Below are 20,234 nucleotides of genomic sequence, written 5' to 3'. Positions count from 1 at the left end.
AGGCTGGACCATCTCAATGCTGAGGTTGGAGCATGTCACACCGAGGTTGAAGCATCTCAACTCTGAGGTTGGAGCATCTCAACGCTGAGTTTGGAGCATGTCACACCAAGTTTGGAGCATGTCACACCAAGGTTGGAGCATCTCAACGCCCAGGTTGGAACATCTCAACGCCGAGGTTGGAGCATCTCAACACTGAGGTTGGAGCATCTCAACGCCGAGGCTGGAGCATCTCAATGCTGAAGTTGGAGCATCTCAACATCAAGGCTGGAGCATCTCAACGCCAAGGCTGGAGCATCTCAACCTGAGGTTGGAGCATCTCAACGCCAAGGTTGGAGTAGCACAGCATTCATTTGGTGCTCACCTTTGCCCTGACCCCACAGCAGAGAGCCATGTCCCTGTCCCCCTGCTGCTCCCCTGGACTCGCCTCGCCCCTCGGGGCTGTCCCTACTGCTTGCAGCTGTAGACCACCTCCTCCTGCATGCACTGCTGGCACTCCACGTAGCAGCACCACTGCACCTGGCAGTGGCACGAGAAGGTGACCAGGCGGCTCTGGGTGTTGTAGCCCCGGCCGCAGCACATGCTGTCGCAGTTGCCCTCGCGGGAGCAGGTCCTGCCCGCGGTGCCCAGGGAGTATTTGCTGGGCCTGCAGAAGCTGGGCGAGTCCTCCACGTAGACCAGGTCGGTGGGGCGCGGCAGGGCGGGCTGCTTGCCCGAGTGGCCGTGTCTGTGTGGCCCTGCCAGCTCCGAGTGTCCCACGGCGTCGTTGGTGGTGCTGAAGACCTTGACGGCATCGTCGTAGCGCAGCTTCAGGAGCCGCCCGATCTCGTGGAAAGGTGAGAGCTGCTTCCAGCACGTCCGCACCGCGCACGAGCCCGACACGCCGTGGCACTTGCAGGTGGTTTTGAGGCCGTTCTTCACCGCCTGGTGAGGAAGAAGAGTGGTGGTTATTACCTGCCAGGGCCTAGTCTAGTTCTGGTAGAGGCAGCGGCTCAGGTCACAGACAGCTGCAAGCACTGCAGTTTTATTGGCATTGTTTCTAGGCTACGGAGGAAAAAATGTTAATAATAGTTTTAAAAATGCAAAACTAAAAAAAACATCCAACCAAAAAAAAAAAACAAACAAAAAAACCAAAAACCCAAAAAAACCTCCACCAAAACAAACAAAAAACCAAAACTAAAAAAAAAACCAAACCAAAACAAAAACCCCCAAAACAAACAAACAAACAAAAAACCAAACAAACAAACAAACAAAACAAAAAAAACCAGCACAAAAAAAAAACCAAAACAAAAAAAAACACACCACAGCAGAGGGAAAGCTACAGAATTGATAGGTGAGCCAGACAGTGGTAGCCTGAGGACAACCAGCTGAACACCAAGTAAGTTTTTATTAATTCTACTTGGCGCAGTAGGAGTAGTCAATGATAAAACCGAGTATCTCCAACATGGTGTGTTCCTTTAGGTGTATTCAAGTGAAGACAGTGCTCTAATTAAACAATCAATTTGACTCAGTAAATGGATGACAATGATGTGTCAGTAGCCTGTAACTTACAGGTCAAAATGCTCAATCTGATGATCTCCCTGACCCAAACCTGTGACAGGACTTGTTCCATAGCAAGTCACCAGCAGACTCATAATTGATCTCAAGAGTTTCAGTCTTTAATCTGCTTTGCACGTGCTACCAGCTCTAAGCTCCAGCTGTGAACCCCCTGTGGCCCTGGCATAACCCCTGGAGTCATCCAGCTGTGGAGTTTCACAGCTGTCACCGTGCTGTAACTCCCTTCACCCACCTTGGGACCACTAGAGACACAGGATGTTCCTCTGCCACTCAACATGCATCTCCTCACCCAAGAGCCCAGGAGACTTCCCAGGGACTCTCAGCACCACAAGGCCCAGGACACACAGGTGAACAGGTCTGTTTCTGTCCGTGAGCAGGGCAGTGAAAATCCTTCTCACACACAGGATGGATTGGAAGACTTCCACTGAAAAGTCCCAAACTTCATGCCAAGCCCGCCGAGGCGCAGCTCCTACCTTGATGCCCACATTGGTGTTGTGGATGTCCACCTTGGCCCGCAGGTCTTTGCCGATCCTCTTCTGGCCCAGGAACTTTTTCAGGAACTTGGTGCTGTACTTGAGGTTGTCCCCGCAGACGCCCCACTGCCAGGCCTTGCGGTTCTCCAGGCCCGGGGAGTCGTCGCAGGTGCAGCGCTCCATGCGCCCCGCGCTGCAGGCCCGCGCCAGCGAGTGCGTCAGCGCCGCCGAGGACACGGCGTACAGGAAGGCCGTCTCCTTAAAACCTGCCGGGGACAAGGGTTGCTGGTTGTGGTAAATAGGTATGATTCGTGCTGACAAAACTGACAACGGTAATCAATATCGATGCAGTAATTAATATTTGGAAATTATAAAACAGTTAAAAGGTGTAATGCTGTAGCAGACTCTGTGGAGCTTAGGAGATCTCCATGGAGGATTGAGACTTAACAGCAGGAACTGCTGAGTCATGATGAGACAGCAAAATAAGCTCCTGTCTTCTACCCCTCGCCCCAATGCTTATCTCTGTAACCTCATAGGTCGCTTTTCCCTAACCCTTACTATTGGACAGGTTTGGGTCCCCCTATACCCTATAAAAAGGGGCTGGTTTAGCCCATTCGGCAGAAGAAGAGCTGTCGCTGGAACCCTTCGCAGACTCCCCAATAAACCATCGCTGTGGAACCGCCAGGACCTCTCCTTCTCCTCTCTCGCCTCTGCTTCTGCCTCAGCCAAAGGCGCCCTAGCAAGGCAGCAAAGAGCTGAAATCCTGAGAGAGCTGAGAATCACTAAAGAGCTGCAATCACTGAGCTTGCTCAGGGCAGCCTGCGGCAGCTGCGAGCTGAGTGGGTATCCGGGCTCTCTGTCTCCCACAGGGACTGAGCTATCCGGACTGTCCTGCATCGCTCGGTGATAAGGCCAAGATCAGGGCTTTATCATATAATGCTAAGAAAGAAAGGGAGAGGAGGGGTTCCACTCCCCCCCCCCCCCTTTTCCTGCAGATGTTCAAGGCAGGAAAAAGCAAGAGATAACAGTTACTAAAAATTAACAGAAAGAAGGGAAAATCTGGTTGGGTCCCAGGAAAATGCCAGTTATAAGAGATTTATTGCTTTGATGCTTAAATATAATATTATGTTAGTCTTGGCTTCCATTGTACTGGCTTGGTGTGCATGTGTAACCCAAGGGTGAGTTGAAGGACATTGAAGAAGAGGAGAGACCTTCATCAAAAACGACCCCCAAAGACTTGTGCGACCACCAAACTGAGTGGTGGAGCATGCACGGTAAAGGTGGTGATGAGGGTGGAGGTAGAAGTGTGATGAATTGAAAATGGGAGGAGATGGCATTGACACAGGGCATAAAAGGGGGAATCTTCACTTGGCAAGCTCGTACGTGAGGTGGCAGGGGACCAGAGCCCTGCACTCCGTACCCCACAGTTATCTTTTGCTTATGTGCTATAACTGGAACCAAATCATCTCTTATTTTAATCAAATTATATTGTCAATATTTCAAGTGTATCCGATTTTATATATTTTCTAAACTATTCAATTAAAATTGCTGCTACCTCTAATATATGTTTGGGGTTTTTTTTAATGATGGGATAATTGGGCAAACATAACACTGGTGATGTCATGGTTTGCCTCAGATACCGCAGGTTTCTCCCTGATAATTCCCTGCCAGGTGTGTCAGGCATCTCTTCTTCCCCCTCCCCTGCCCTCTGCTGAGCACTGTCAATTTTGGCATTCCAGAAAGGCATTGAGTGACTGGGCAGAATCAAAGGATGCCTCCTACCCCTGTGGGGACATTGGGACATCCAGGTGACTGTAAAGGTGTGTTCTGAGGCTGTTCTCCTCCCCAGAGCAGGATTCCCAGCTTGGCTACAATCCCTGAGGTCATGGTGTGACTATGACATTTTAACCAGGAAGCAAAGTACAGTGGCTGAATGAAAATTTCATGTAGAGACATGAGATCAGACAGGAATAGGAATATTGATCCCACGAGTTTCACAGAAGTTTCAGAAACTCTGATTGACAAAAACCTGACCCAAATGCCAAAATATTTTTATTTATTTATATTTACCTCCTCTCTTTTTCAGCCCTGGGGAAAATCTTAATAGTTTCTCTAGAGTTCATTTGCAGGAAAAAAAAAAATTAATGGGAAATTTTTTAGCAAGTCTAAAATTTAGGAATTAGTGCAAGAAAGAGAGAGACAGGTGACTGATCAATAGCTCTGAGTGCACGAATGGATAAGATCAGCCAAAATAGAAAAAATTTGGTTTATGGAAGATAGAACACTTATACATTGCATGGAAGAAAACACAGTGAAGCAAACAAATATTCCACATGGGAAAATTCCAAATTCCCTTCCACATCAGAAGGGAAATCTGTTTTCCCCAGTAATGGAAGAGAGAGAGAGACAACCACAGAGACTTGACCTAGACTTGCACTGAGCCCTGCCTGGAGCAAAGGTTGGAAGCCACCTCTAGAATTCACCAAGTCCAACCTCAAATCTCTCCATCATTCTGTTCCCTCAGAGAATTCCCATCCTGCTGTAATAGTGGATCAGAACACTGAGTGCTGAAATCTGAGTGATGTCCACTGTAATCATGAGCAATAGAGTAGGACAAAGAGTTCTCCTGGTGATTGCCAGCAAAAAGAATGAAAAATGTGGCTAATCATGAACGTAATGGAGAGGCTTCATTAGCAGCTTCAATAGACTTCAGAGCAGCTCTTTGGACTGCAGAATTTTAGATAAAGATCTACCAACAGCATGGATATATGGGGAGAATTGGGGAAATCTGGAGGAGACAAGGAGATCAACCAACAATCTGCTTCCTGCCTCAACATTTTGGTTGCCATAACCCCTGGGGCAATAATTTGCAATTAATCTTGCTGGTTGATGATCCTCTACAAAATTTCTCAGGGTACTCTAAAGATCATGAAAGAATGTCACCAAATCCACCAAAAGTTTTGTCAAAGCTGGAATGGGACGTGGTCAATGCAGGCTGTGGATGGCAGCACGATGCTCACACATTTTCAAAGAGTGCCTGACCCTCTCCAAAGGAGCTAAGAGAGGATAACTGATACCTGAGATCCTAAATCTGCCAAATCATTCCAAATGCTTACCAGATTCCCAACACCCTCTCTGACACGCTGATCCCAGAGGCCCTTTCCCATGCCATGAGGAGCCAGCAGGCCCCACAGCCCCTGCTAAATCTGACTCTGTGGATCACCACACTGCTCCTGCTATTTCAGATGCTTTGGTTTCCCCATGTTTTCCTGGCCAGTTTTCAGCCCACTGGAAATCAGAGGCCATTGCTGTGGTCAGGCCACTGCAGACAGCAGCAACTGCAGATACCGAGCAGACTTTGAAATGTCTCCTTTCTCCTTCAAACAAAGCTTCAACATCACCAGGCTGCCAAATACTTGTCTGAAAAGTCTAAGATGGCTCCTTCCACTCTGTCATGAGGAGCCAATCACCATTTAATTGTTAATTCACAAAACTAATGAGGGAAGTAAAAGCTGTCCTTCAGCAGAGCAGCTGCTGGAGCTGGATTTTCAGGAGGACACCCCACAAATGGCAGCAATCAGCTCCAAGGAGCACAATTTGGAATCTGAACAGAGGCTGCTCCTGCTATCTCTCCTCCCACAGTGACAACAGAGCTCCTGTCACCATAGGCAGTGGGGCCTGGAGCCAATTCTGGGCTCTCAGAGCTTGGGTTGGGGATGGGTCACTGCCCTGACCCCACTGAGTCAGGGACAGAATGGAACCTGAAACTCTCAGTGAAGGGGCAACATCTGGGTGCAGATGTCTCTGCTGGGCAGTTTGGCTGCAAGCATCCAGCACAGAGATGGATTTCAGGAGGCTGCAGCAAAGCAGCTCCTTCTGGTAGGACCTTCCATGTGTCCAAGCCTTGCCCTGAGCTCTCCAGAAGGATTTCTTAGCTCTGCAGCCTATAAATACAGAAGGACTTTTGCTGCAATGCATTGTTGTGTGCTGTGGTGTGCTCCAGACCACAGGGAAAATTTGTAATGGGAGGAGTTTTGCTGTGGGATGACGCTGACAAAGGAAAGATGCTCAGGTCCAGAGTTTTCAATGCTGTAATGAAGGAGTTTGAGTGTTTCAGAGCAGGTGGAGGAGGCATCTCTCTTAAAACAACAGCAAAACTAAAAAAAAGATACAGAAATATAGAAAGATTTAGGATGGAAGGACTTTTGAGGTCTTCAGAACAACCCCCTGCTCAAAGCAGGGCTGGCTCCAATGCCAGCTGCTCAGGGCTTTTTTGCTCAGAAGAATTTTTTTTTCTCCAAATCTCCCATCATGGAAATTCTGTGTCTGTGAGTCACCACTCCTCTGCTGTACCACCCCTGGATTCCTCATGACAACAGGGAAACCACTGCTGGAAGGTCAGAGTCCAACCAGCAGGAGGCAAAGGAGTGGATTAAGGGATGGAAGGATTGCAGAGCACTCATTTCTCAGCAAGGATTTTGTGAGTGGCTGGCTCTGACCTCTGTGCTAAAGGTATTTATTTCCCCAGATCACTGAGTTGTTTGAGAAAAAATCCTGCTTCACCTGACTTCCAGCAGCCCTTAATGGCACACCCAGGACACCAGAAGGGCATCACTGCTTTCCATGTTTTTATAGAAACACCAACTGCCCCCGTGTAACAAAGTGGCTTGAAATCATTTCACTCTTTCCATGGATCTTTAAAGGAGTGGAGAAGGAATGCAGGAGGATTTTGCATGGATCACTGAGGAGTAAGAGGTGTCATAAGTGCCACAGAAAGGTTGCAGACAATGCAAAAGGAGTTTTCCAGTTGTACCCAGAGAACTATCAAGAGCAACAAATGGTGCAGACTGGTAAAATAAATCTGGCATTTCAAGAGCCATAAAACCCTCAGCTTATTTTCTGTTTGTTTGGGTTTTGGCATCGCTGGAAGCAGGAAAAGCACTGATGATCCACATCAGTCACAGAAGTTTGTCAGTTGGGATTGCAAATTGAATGTGGCTTCTCGCCTGGCCCATCTCACTGGGAAGGACCTTTTCCACTCTCTTGCACTCTTAGGACCATTTAGGACTGCTAAAAATCTGTATTTTTCTTCATGGTTTCTCTAGGACCATGGAGATATCAAATGATTTAAACATTTTTAAAATGCCTCATCACTACCTGGGTGACAGGGGAGAGTTGCATGATCAACAATCTCCAAGAAAGCTCCAACAAATGTCACAAACAGATCAAAAGTGGCAGCTGAAAGCCATGTTCATGTTCTTTATGAAAGAAACAAGCCCCTTTGCAAGCTAAAGGAAAAATGAGAGCTAATAATTGCTCCCAGCTAAGTGTCCTGTCACACAGGGGCTGCACACAGCATACCTGGCTGTATTAAATCATCATTTGATCCTTAAGATTGTGTAATAAAAGTTTTCAAACACTTATCCCCATCTGCCAAAACAGGTTTGAAATTACAGGTGATATTTTATTTTGTCAGTCAGGAGCCCATGGAAATGTTAAGGCATGCCACTGCCATATAATTAAGTGTTTTCCAGCTATTTGAAGATGAGGATTATTCAATTGTCATTTTCAAGTTCTTTGAGGTTGATGAAGGTGCAGATGTGAGAAAGACACTCAAAATTATCATGAACAGCTCCTTCCACTGCTTGCTAAAAAATTCTTGCAATGAAGAAAATCTGATCTTGTCTGTGCTGACTTAATAAAATATTAAGTTGATATTTAATGTAATAAAAATTGATATTTTTAAAAGGAAACATTAAAAAGTTTCGATCCCAATGTTAATTAAAATTAGCATTGATTTTCATCAAAATTAATATTGGCTTCTTCAGGTCCTTTTTAAAAACATTAAGTTGCTCAACATTATCAAAGGACTGAAACTCAATAAATCTGAAGGCTGAAGCTTAGTAAGTGCTAATAGAAGTTATTGAAGGGCTGAAGGTCTGTAACAGTCAGGCTCTGGTTGGATCAGGACAGGTCTGGCAAACTCTATATGCATTCTCTGGGAATTTTTATAAAGAGATAATTTCAGTGTCCATCTTCATTGTATTTTTCTCAAGCATTGGAAGGATTTATTATGTTCCCTTCTACCTCACATCCAGACCTTACAGTACAATTCCTTCATCTAAAGTATTTTGGGAAACAAAAACCCAGCGGGTCTTCTGTCCACTTTGCCCCAATTTCTCCAAATTTATGTGAAAGAGTCTTAGGAGAGATTTTCAACATGCACTGAGATGTGTGCATGCAGATAAAGAGCTTTTTCAAACAGTAAACAGGTTTAAATTTTGTATTTGAGAATAACAGAGGTTTACATATATGAATATCCAAGGCACTAAAGGGATTTTTTTCTTTAACTGACCCTGTGGTAGAAGAGGTTTTACAGCAACTTCTGTGAGCCAGAGAGGAGTTTGAGAAGAGGATCCACGATTACCTGTGAAAGAATTTCCTACCAAGGTTGTTGACCAAGAAAGAAAGAAGGAGAAATAAGAGAAACCTGCAACTGCCCATTCCAATGAGCACTTTGTCTGAATAAAGTGAGTAAAGTGTAAACTTGAGTTTTCTAAGAATATATAAAAAGCATGCATGCCATAATAAAAACAATTTGGAGCCTTCTGAAAATGGAGTGTGGCTTTGTGTTGTCTCCATCTCTACCACGACCTCATGTCAGATTTACTTTGGGACACCCTGGGGGCTGCAGCCAGAGTTTCCCTGGACACCAACAGTGGAAGAGGTTTTACAACAACTTCTGTGAGCCAGAGAGCAGTTTGATGAGAGGATCCATGTTTACCCCTGAAAGAATTTCCTACCAAGCTTGCCGACATAGAAACCAAGAAAGAAATAAAGATAAATAGGAGAAACCTCAACTCCCTATTCCAATCAGCCATTTGTTTGAGTAAAGTGAGTAAAGTGTAAATTTATGAGCTTTGTAAGAATGCATAAAAAGCATGCAGTTTGCAAAAACAGTTTGAAGCCTTCTGAAAATGGAGCGTGTGGCTTTGTGTTGTCTCCATCTCTACCATGACATCATGTGAGATGTAATTTGGGACACTCCAGAGTTTCCCTGGACACCAACAGTGGAAGAGGTTTTACAACAACTTCTGTTGTTGAGCCAGAGAGCAGTTGGATGAGAGGATCCATGTTTATCCCTGAAAGAATTTCCTACCATGGTCCTTGACAGAGAAACCAAGAAAGAAAGAAGGAGAAATAAGAGAAACCTGCAACTACCTATTCCAATAAGCAATTTGTTTGTCTCTGGTGACCAATGGGTAAAGTATAAACTTTTGAGCTTTGTAAGAATGTATAAAAAGCATGCAGTTTGCAAAACCAGTTTGAACAGTTATGAGCTTTCTAAGAATGGAGTGTGGCTTTGTGTTGTCTCCATCTCTACCACGACCTCACATGAGATTTAATCTGGGACACCCTGGGTGCTGCAGCCAGAGTTTCCTTGGACACCAATGGTGGAAGAGGTTTTACAGCAACTTCTGTGAGCCAGAGGATCCATGTAGAAAGAATTTTCTAGCAAGGTCATTGACCAAGAAAGAAAGAAGGAGAAATAAGAGAAACTTCAACTGCCTATTCCAATGAGGACACTGTTTGTCTGAGTAAAGTGAGTAAAGTGAAAATGGAGTGTGCTGCTTTGTGTTGTCTCCTTCTCAACCACGACCTAGCGACAGATTTCATTTGGGACACCCCGGGTGCTGCAGCCAGAGTTTCCCTGCACACCAACTACCTTGTACCTCTCTTGAGCAGGCTGGGCCGTCCCTCCAGGCTGCAGTTCCAGCGCTCGCTGCGGAACTGGAACTGGCACTCGAGGACGCCCAGGCGGATGGCGTCGCGCAGCGTCTCTGCCAGCCCCGGCTCCCTCCGGCACAGCCGCCTCTGCTTGCGGGACAGCTGGAGCAGCTCACACTGCTTCACGTGGCCCTGGCCTGGGCCAGAGCCCCCCGGGGCACCCAGGGATGGGAACTGGGTCAGGGCTTCCTTCCCGGTCAGGCTGGAGGGAAAGAAGCGGGAGAGGAGGTGAGTTAGGGAGGCCATCGCTGGGAGTGATGCCCTAGAACAGAGACTGGGCAGAGCTAAAGAATAAAGTAGGGATTTATTAAAAGACCTCAATGGGTCCTGGACAGAGCTAAAGAATAAAGTAGGGATTTATTAAAATGCCTCAATAAATCCACCTTGGGAAGCACAAGAGCCCAGCCAGGGCTACACCGAAGATGACCCAAAATGGTCACAGGGTTAGGGAGGACATCGCTGGGAGAGATGCCCTGAGAAGGCTGGGCTAGAACAGAGACTGGACAGAGATCAAGAATAAAGCAGGGATTCATTAGGAGGCCTCAATAAATCCACCCTGGGCAGCACAAGAGCCCAGCCAGGGCTACACCCCAGGTGAACCCAAATGGTCACAAAATGCCCCACTGGTCATGGGGTCTCTCACTTTTATAAGCTCTGCTCTATTCACATATTGGAGTTAATTGTCCAATTAGAGCTCCAGCCTATTACTGTTACTGTCATATTTTATGAAAAATCCCTTTGCCAGGTTTTTTCTCCTGAGAAGCTGAGAAACTTCAAAAAAGAATTAATATTTATATTAATTATATATTATATTATATTATATTATATTATATTATATTATATTATATTATATTAATTATCTGATTGCTTAAAATGCAGTCTAGAGGTTGCTTACCAAGAGGTGCATCTTTGATTGGTTCCATGTGAATTGTTTTTAATTAATGGCCTATCACAGCCAGCTGTGTCAGACTCTCTGAGTCTGTCACGGGTTTTTATTATTCATTCTTGTCTCGCCTTCTGATGTCTCCTTTCTCTTTCTTTTGTATAGTTTTAGAATATAATGTAATGTAATGTAATGTAATGTAATGTAATGTAATGTAATAATATAATATAATATAATATAATATAATATAATATAATATAATATAATATAATATAATATAATATAATATAATATAATATAATATAATATAATATAATATAATATAATATAATATAATATAATATAATATAATATAATATAATATAATATAATATAATATAATATAATATAATATAATATAATATAATATAATATATCAACCTTCTAAAAACTTGGGAGTCAATTCTCTTCTCTCACCTCATCCTAAAACCCACAACAAGACCACAACAATTAATAACCACAAAGTCCCATCTTTGTTTTTCTCTCTTCAGCCCACGTTGTTTGTGCGCTTGGGCCTGAGATTTGGATCATTTGTCCTTGGTCCCCAGCTGGAGCAGGAATTGTTTTGTCTCCCTGCTCTGTGATCAGAGCTCACCATCCCCTCACGTGAACCCAGACCCACCCACTAAAGCAGCACAGAACCTGAAAAATACAAGAACTAAAACCTGAGGCATCAGGATCACTCAGGGTGACGTTGGGCAGGAGCTCTGAGCCACCCTGAGGTGCCCCTGCCCATGGCACTGGACTGGACTGGGTGGTCTTTAAAGGTCCAACCCACACCAGTTTGGGATTCTGTGATGATTCTAAGATCACCATCATGGAAAAGGTGAAGAAGGGAAGGATATTCAGGAAGCTGCAGGTTGGGGCATTTTACCAGCTCAGAAGATTAATCAATACAGATTGAGTAGATCTGGTATCCCATTCCTATCACACACCAGGGCAAAGTCCCAGACTGATGCCATGGGGAGGAGGAGAAACCCATGTGTGCTGTCACCAGCAGCCCCATGGGAAGGAGTCACTGCCTACACAGTGCAAGGACAGATGAAATTGCCTGCTTGGACATCTACAGCTGACAGATTTCCAAAAAACTTGTGTAAGAGAGGCTGGATACCTTCCACAATTCCCACCAGGAGAGGAAGGGATAGCAGGAGAACACAGGGCTGTGGAAGCAGGACTGGCCTCCAAGTGAGTAAAGATTACTCTGATCTCTAAAATAGAAGAATCAGGGGGAATTGTGATCATTTATTAATTTTTAGACTTAAAAGAAATGAGGTTGTGTTTCAACTTGCAGCCCTTCTCAGTGCAGGGCACAAGGGATGCTGAAGTATTCCATGTATTCATACAAAGTCCTAAAGGGACCAGTAAACACAAAGACACTTTGGCACAGGAAATTCAGGATGTGCACACTGCCAGAAGCTGGAAAACATTCAGAGGGAGCATCTCAGTCTGCCACCCTGCTTCTGTTCATGCCTTTGTCCTCACATTTTCCTTCACATTGGTGAATGTGGTGAAGCCACCTCAACTTTTGGCCTGAATTTTACAGTTCTGAGCAGGGATTACCCCAAGGATGTCCCCACCAGTGGGATTTGGGAGAAGGTGGCATTGCCATTCTCCAGGCTGTGAAGGATGTTGGGTGCTGATATTTGTGAAAGAAAGGCACCATAAAAATCTTTGGAGAATTTGATTCCATTTCCAGAGCAACCTCAATAGTGCACAGCAAATACAGCCTGGGACCACACACAGAGAGATACTGAGTCTAATTCATCATTTTTACCATTCAAAGCAAAAGCTTCATTGGAAAACTGCTTCCTAAAACTGGATCCAGCAACACTTCAAATTCTGAAAGAGGTAATGGAGCATCCTACACAGATAGTTGGTTGCACAGACAAACCTACTTATTTTTATTTTTATTCTATATTTTTATTTTTATTTTTTACTTTTATTTTTATTGTTTTTATTTAGCAGTAGTAGTATTTATTATTGGTGGTGGTGGTTTTTTATTATTATTGTTGTTGTTGTTGAATTTCTGAAGCTGCAACACTTAGAGTAACTTGGTTTTTCTCTAAAAAAGGAGGTCAGAAATAACCAGATTGATAGAAAACACAGCAGATGAAATAAGCAGTAAATTGGTAAATCCAAGTGGCTAAAGCTACCCAGAACACACTTGTCTGTGACAGCCTCCCTTGTGCAAACTCTCACACTTGTCCCCTGAGGCAGGGCAATGTCAGCAGGAAATAATTATATGAATTATATCAATAATTGCATCGCTGTGTTGGAGGCTCCCAGGATCAGGAGTCTCACAGTCAGAGCACAGACACAGCTCCCAAAATTCATCTCTCACCCAAATTTCAGCTTAGACAAGCAGCACAGGGATTCAAGGAGGTGCCCAAGGCCATGCAGGTGGCAGGGGCACAGCTGGGAGCAGAAACCACTCTCAGAGCCAGGACAGCCCCAAAAATTGCCCAGAAATTGCTTTGCAGGCTCCCACCACAACTGTATTTCATCAGGGCAGAGCAAACACAGGATCTGATGGAGATCAGAGCATGCAAACATTTGTACAAGATTAAATATAAAATATGCAGATATTTGCAGTCAGGCAAACTGCACGGGTTTGGATGATTTAGAGTTTATTATCTACAGATCATACAGCAAAGAAAGTGAACTCTTTGAATTAATGCACACCTGCTTGCAATCTGAAAGAACAATAAGGATCTCCAACTTTATTTCTCTCTCCTTTTCTGTCTAAGCCCTTTGCTAAATTCATCTATTTCCTTTAATCTCCTTCCAGCCACATTCCAGCTTCTTAAGAGACTTTTAATGAGAGCCTGTTCCTGTGCAATGCCCAATGTCCTCTGGATCTGAAAGGTCTTAAAAACCAGTAAAAATATGCCTTTCCTACCTCTCCCAAGTAAGGAGAGAATCAAAGCAGCCCACAACAGGACTCCATATCTGATTTCAGGGGCCTTTCATGTTCCACAGGAATATCTGCACCCCAGAGAGCTGCAAGAAGATTTCAGGAAGGGCTGAGAGAATGTGGGGCAGGACAGATGGAACCAAGGACTGTGCAGGGCACAGAGGTGCCCAGCTCTGTCCAAAAACAGAGTTTTCATCCTTTCAGAAACAGCACAGTTTAATGCTCCCCATCTTCCCCTGGAGAAAGGATGGGTTGTGAGTGTTGCACTGTTGTGACAAATCAGGATGGTTCCTCTGCTTTGCACTCCTACTGCCTGCAAAGGAGGTGGAAGAAATCCCCAGAGCATCCAAACCATAAATCTCCATAATCAATATTGAGATTTAACAGCTGATATCAAAGCTCTTTCCTTTCCTCCCTCAGAGTTGTCATCCCAGCCCCTCAGGTGTCTCTATACCTGTTATCCTCCAGGTTTGCTATCAAGTTTCTGCTCCTCACAATGAGAAAAGGCTGGAATTAAAACCCTCAGGTGATTTCACGTGATGCTGTGCATCAGAATCCTTTGAGATGGATTGTTTGCTGCAAGCCCTCCCTGGGAGCAGTAACAGATGATGTGTCCAGGCCCAGACTCATTTTTAAAAAAGATTTCTCCTGAAATTCCACAGAGAACAGGATATAAAATTCCTGCAATCAGAAGAGCTGCCAGTTTGGGAGGAGAGCAGTGACCAGGGCAGGGCTCTCCACCCTCAACTGCTCTGGGCATCCTTGGTTTGACTCCTTCCATGAAGGAAAACGAAATATTTCCATGTGGATCCCAACTCCAGGCCGGTTCCTGTTGAGGTGTTTGTTGCCAATCCCGCAATTTCTGGAACTCAGGCTGGGCCCTCCCAGGGGTTCCCCTGTTGGGGGAGACCCTCCTGGGGTGGTTTTGTGTCAGGAAAGAGAGACACACTGGATTTTTTCAGTCTTCAGGTTCTTGTTTATTATTATCTTATCTAAAGTTTTGCACACTGTCCATACCAAGCTCAGTGCACTGGAAAAGCACCACAAAAATGGCCAACAATCTCTTGTTCCAAGGCCTTTTAAAGCTAAACTATCCAATTAAGAGCTGACACCTAGATTATTTTCCCTTTTAACCCAATAACTGATCCCAATGTGGATTTTTCTGCTCAATTACAAAATGCCACCCAAACCCATGGAGAAGGAAGAAGAGCCATGAAGAAGAAACCCAGGACGACACCCTGTGCCCTCCATCTTGCTTCCATCCACAGCACACTAAAAACCCCAAAACCTCAATTTCTCACCAAGTGATGCACCCACACTGCTCTCTATAATCTATTCCACACTTTTGTGGATTCCAGTCTATCTTTTTTACCCTCTAACAGCCCCAAAAAATCCTTCCAGCAAGAAATGAGCAAAAACTGTGCCCACTGGCATAACCAGCCCTAAATCCAGAGGGCAGGGGTGGGGCTGAGCCAGGAGGAGCTGTGGGCCCACCCAGCCCATCCTGTGGGATCCCAGGCAGCACTGCAGCCCCCACAGGGATTTCAGGGTGAGTTCTAAAGAAATCTGCCCATGGAGCAGTGGCCCATGGGTGAGACATGTCCCAGCCTGCTCCCCTGGAGAAGGCTTTGATCAGTTTTGGTGCTTCCACCTTCCCACCAAACCTCCTGCCTGGGCTGGGTCTGCTCTGGATTCTGCCCTGGGAGAAGCTCTTTGCCCTCCAGCACATCCCAAATGCCTTTTCACCTTGTGAAACGTGAACAAGGAGGAAAGAGGAGGATTTTAGAGCTTTTAATGAGGTCTGGAGACATTCCCAGCACCTGAGGAGCTGAACATCCTGAGAGGAAAAGCACAGAAAGGAGGGAATGCTTTACAGGAGGATGGGGGAGGATTGAAGCAAAGGCGGAAGCAAAACCAGCTCAAAGGGAGTGAGGAGGTGAGGACAGTGAACACTCCTGGATCCCTGCATCCAGAGAGCCCAACACAACCCCAGCAACAGCCAGGCCACGTTTCACACACAGCTTTTCTCTCCCTCTCCTCAAAGCAGGGTTGAATTTCCCCCCTGTGACCCAGCACCAGGAGTTCAGGACCTGCTCAAGCACAGACCCCAGTGAGCCAAAGCTGCAGGCACTGGGAATGGGCTCAGAGCTCTGCCCACAGCTGCTGTCATTTAAAAAAACATCCCCCTTTGTCCTAAAAACATAACACAAAAATTGCTTCCCACTGCCAGAGGGCAGGGCTGGATGGGATATTGGGGTGGAATTGTTCCCTGGCAGGGTGGGCAGGCCCTGGCACAGGGTGCCCAGAGCAGCTGGGGCTGCCCCTGATCCCTGGCAGTGCCCAAGGCCAGGCTGGACAGGGCTTGGAGCAGCCTGGGACAGTGGGAGGTGTCCCTGCCATGGCAGGGGTGGCACTTTAAGGTCTCTTCTAACCCAGCCCATTCTGGGTTTCTCTGGATTTCTCCATTGTAACGCTGTGTTCACTCTGGCAAAGCTTTGTTTTCTGTATTTAAAGGTGAGCTCCATCTTTGGAACATTTTTGCTGCACCATCCCACACACTTCATGCTTTACCTTTGCTCTGATGGAATCAAACTTGGCATTTCCTTCACCCTTTGAACCAGCAGTGCTTCACCTTTGCCACATCCCCAGCAGAACGGGCTCAGCTCCTGTCTCTGCACGTTGCCACCCAAAAGCCTCCCTCATTTGTCCTTAAATCTTTGCAGGTTTTCTCCATTAAGTGTTTGGAAAGCCAATATTTGACCCATGTGCCTCAGTCTCTCCTTTTTGGCTGAACTCAGAAGCAGATCACTGACCCAGGGTCCCCTCCAGATCAGTAAAAATTTAGGTGTGAGATTGGTTTTCTCCCAAACCAAGCCACATCAAACATTCCCTTCTAAAATATTCAAGTTCCTCTCGAGTCTATCAGATCAATTTTCTATCTGAAAGCACCCATGCTCATCACCACCAAACTCACTGAGTTCTTAGTTTTGGGTTTCTTCTTTTAATTTTCAGATGAAGAAGTGAGAATACACAGGATACAACTGTGCCAGACCCCTCAAGGGGAAAAACCCACGTTGAAAATTGACCCTACAGCCTCAGATCCTGAGCTGTGCATGGCCAAGAGGCAGCACACACAGATTTCATGTGCTTGTACCAAATAAAAATTTTAAAAGCACATTTAAAATAAAATAAAAAATAATAAAAAAATTAAATTAAAAAAATTTAAAAGCACATTTAAAACCAAATAAAGCACACAATTCTGCGTGCCTGTACACACAGAAAGCTGCTTGTACCAAATAAATTATTGACACAGAGCAAAGAATCACCCAGGCTGCTTTAACAGAGTCCAGCTTGAGCAGTGGTCAGTGACAGCTCTGTGCTGTTATCTGCACAAATTCATTCACTTCCCTGTGCCTGGAAAGCCAAACTCTCCCTGCAGCCCAACTGTGGGTCTGATTGTGACAGCATGAATTAAAACATCTGTATTGTCTCACATGGCCTTCACGTGAGACTGAAAACGGAATAAAAGTTTTTAAAGTTTTAGAAAGTTTTAAAAATTTAAATTTTTCAAAGTTTTTTAAAATTTTTCCTCTCAGTTGTCCCATCTCTGGGTCAGAAAAGGGATTAATGCAACACCCACCCCCTCAGGGAGTGAGTGAGTGCTGACACTGAGGGAGAAAGGGGAGCCCCCTCCAGCAGATGCTTCCATGTGAATTAGGCTGAATGATGCAATTAATACATTTAAAATCCAGATTATTTTATGCAGCAGGAATGAAATGCCAGTCGTGTCCCAGGTGAGAAGTGCCAAGCCAGCAGACACTTCCCAGCATGTGGAGCAGGACCCTCCACGTGTGCAAGGCAGCGCAGAGCAGCCCTGAGTGCTGCAACCACTGAATCACAAATTCTCCTGTCTGTTCTGCCCTCACTGCTGTGTGCCCCAACACCAGAGTCTGGAAACCCTGCCTGAGGAGCAGCTCACACAGAAAACAAGACAAAACCCCCCAGAAAACTCTGCATGGGGAATTCTGCCTGTTACAAACCCATCTCTGCCTTTATCCCAAGTCAATTAAAATGTGTGGGGAGGACACAAACCCAGAGACTCCTGTGCCCCCTGTGCCCCTGTATCCTCTGTGTCCCCTGTGTCCTTGTGCACCCTGTGTCCCTCTGTGCCCCTGTCCCCCTGTGTGTCCCCCATGTCCCTGTATCCCCTGTGCCCCCCGTGTCCCTGATGTCCCTGTGCCCCCTGTGTCCCCGCACGGTCCGGCGGTGCCAGCGCTGCCCGGGGGATGCTCCGGGGGCGCTGCAGGTGCGCGGCTCTACCGGGATCCTCCGGCAGGGACGGGGACGTGCCCGGGAACCGGGGCAGCCCCGCGGAGCCGCCGCGAGCCCTCCGCAGAGCATCCGCGGGAACGGCGCTGCCACAGCCCGAGCTGGCCATGGACACCCTGAGCTGGCCATGGACACCCTGAGCTGGCCATGGACACCCTGAGCTCTTCCTGAACACCCCGAGCTGGCCATGGACACCCTGAGCTCTTCCTGAACACCCTGAGCTGGCCATGGACACCCTGAGCTCTTCCTGAACACCCCGAGCTGGCCATGGACACCCTGAGCTCTTCCTGAACACCCTGAGCTGGCCATGGACACCCTGAGCTCTTCCTGAACACCCCGAGCTGGCCATGGACACCCTGAGCTCTTCCTGAACACCCTGAGCTGGCCATGGACACCCTGAGCTGTTCCTGAACACCCCGAGCTGGCCATGGACACCCCGAGCTGGCCATGGACACCCTGAGCTGCCTGAACACCCCGAGCTGGCCATGGACACCCTGAGCTGGCCATGGACACCCTGAGCTGTTCCTGAACACCCCGAGCTGGCCATGGTCACCCTGAGCTCTTCCTGAACACCCCGAGCTGGCCATGGACACCCTGAGCTCTTCCTGAACACCCCGAGCTGGCCATGGACACCCTGAGCTCTTCCTGAACACCCCGAGCTGGCCATGAACACCCTGAGCTGTTCCTGAACACCCCGAGCTGGCCATGGACACCCTGAGCTCTTCCTGAACACCCCGAGCTGGCCATGGACACCCTGAGCTGTTCCTGAACACCCCGAGCTGGCCATGGACACCCTGAGCTCTTCCTGAACACCCCGAGCTGGCCATGAACACCCTGAGCTGTTCCTGAACACCCCGAGCTGGCCATGAACACCCTGAGCTGTTCCTGAACACCCCGAGCTGGCCATGAACACCCTGAGCTGGCCATGGACACCCTGAGCTGGCCATGGACACCCTGAGCTGCCTGAACACCCCGAGCTGGCCATGGTCACCCTGAGCTGTTCCTGAACACCCCGAGCTGGCGATGGTCACCCCGAGCTGCCCCAGGACATCCCGAGCTGGCCATGGACACCCCAGACCTGTCCCTGGACACCCCGAGCTGCCCCAGCTCAACCTGAACTGTCCCAGGTGATCCCGAGTTGCTCCAGGGCACTCCGAGCTGCCCCAGCTCACCCCAACCTGCCCATGAACTCCCCGAGCTGCTCCAGCTCACCCCAATCTGCCCCAGGACACCCCGAGCTGCAACATGAACACCCGGAGCTGCAACATGAACACCCCAAGCTGGCCATGGACACCATGAACTGTCCCAAAGGACACCCTGACCTGCCCCGGGACACCCCGAGCTGCCCATGATCACTCTGAGCTGCTCCAGCTCACCCCGAACTGTTTCAGGTCACCCCGAGCTGGCCATGGACACCCCGAACTTCCCCAGGTCACCCCGAACTGTCCCTGAACACCCCAAGCTGGCCATGGACACCCCGAGCTGGCCCAAGACATCCCGAACAACCCCATGGACACCCCGACCTGCCCCAGGATACCACGAGCTGTCTGTCCCACGGACACCTCGAGCTGCCCCGGGTCACCCCGAGCTGCCCCATGAACACCCTGAGCTGCTCCAGGTCACCCCAAACTGTCCCAGCTCACCTCGAACTACCTCATGGTGACCCCGATCTGCCCACGGACACCCCGAGCTGCCCCACGGACGCTCCGTCCCCCTCCCCGCGTTCCCCCGGTCCCCGCGGGCGGTGCTGACCCGAAGTAGGCGGCGGCGGGCGGCGGCGGCAGGAGGAGGAGGAGGAGGAGGATGCGGCAGGGCTTGGCGGAGCGCATGGTGCGGCGGTGCCGGTCCCAGCTCGCTGCCGGTCCCAGCTCGCTGCGGGCCGCCCGGCGCCGCGGCTCTTTAAGCGGGAGGCGGGGTTGGCCCCGTCCCGTCCCGTCCCGTCCCGTCCCGTCCCGTCCCACCGCCGCCGGGAACCCCCGGGGCTCCCTGGGGACCCGCCGCCTCTCCGGCGCTTGGGACGCCGCGCTGGGTCCGTCCATCCCCGCGGGATCCCTCCATTCCCCTGGGATCCCTCCATTCCCGCCGGGTCCCTCCATCCCCACGCAATTCCTCAAATCTGGCGGGATCCCTCCATTCCCCCATGATCCCTCCATCCCCGCCGGATCCCTCCATCTCCATGAGATCCATCCATTCCCTCGGGATCCCTCCATCCCCTCCGGGTCCCTCCATCCCGCCAGGTTCTCTCCTTTCCCCT

The 20,234-nt window shown here is 48.0% G+C and overlaps 1 protein-coding gene across 1 annotated transcript; it reads right to left on the bottom strand.

Annotated features, from left to right (window-relative positions):
- Positions 1-444: 444 nt before the first annotated feature.
- On the bottom strand, positions 445-19,809 carry WNT9B (Wnt family member 9B). The gene is made up of 4 exons (XM_066567055.1): positions 19,733-19,809; positions 9,761-10,017; positions 2,028-2,293; positions 445-921 (listed from the first exon to the last, which is right to left on the bottom strand). The coding sequence occupies exons 1-4, from the start codon at positions 19,807-19,809 to the stop codon at positions 445-447; spliced, it is 1,077 nt and encodes a 358-aa protein (XP_066423152.1).
- Positions 19,810-20,234: the final 425 nt, after the last annotated feature.

The sequence above is a fragment of the Molothrus aeneus genome, chromosome 28 (assembly GCF_037042795.1).
Source record: "Molothrus aeneus isolate 106 chromosome 28, BPBGC_Maene_1.0, whole genome shotgun sequence".
Lineage (NCBI taxonomy): Eukaryota > Metazoa > Chordata > Aves > Passeriformes > Icteridae > Molothrus > Molothrus aeneus.
This window is presented reverse-complemented; position numbering and strand designations above follow the sequence as displayed.

Bases quoted from the DNA above. Each gene is read 5' to 3' on its own strand.
- WNT9B (XM_066567055.1), bottom strand. From the start codon at position 19,809: ATGCGCTCCGCCAAGCCCTGCCGCATCCTCCTCCTCCTCCTCCTCCTG. The intron at 2,294-9,760 runs GTACAAGGTAGT...TGTCCCCGGCAG, and splicing joins GCCCAGCCTGCTCAAGAGAG to GTTTTAAGGAGACGGCCTTC. The intron at 922-2,027 runs GTAGGAGCTGCG...CTTCCTCACCAG, and splicing joins ACACCAATGTGGGCATCAAG to GCGGTGAAGAACGGCCTCAA.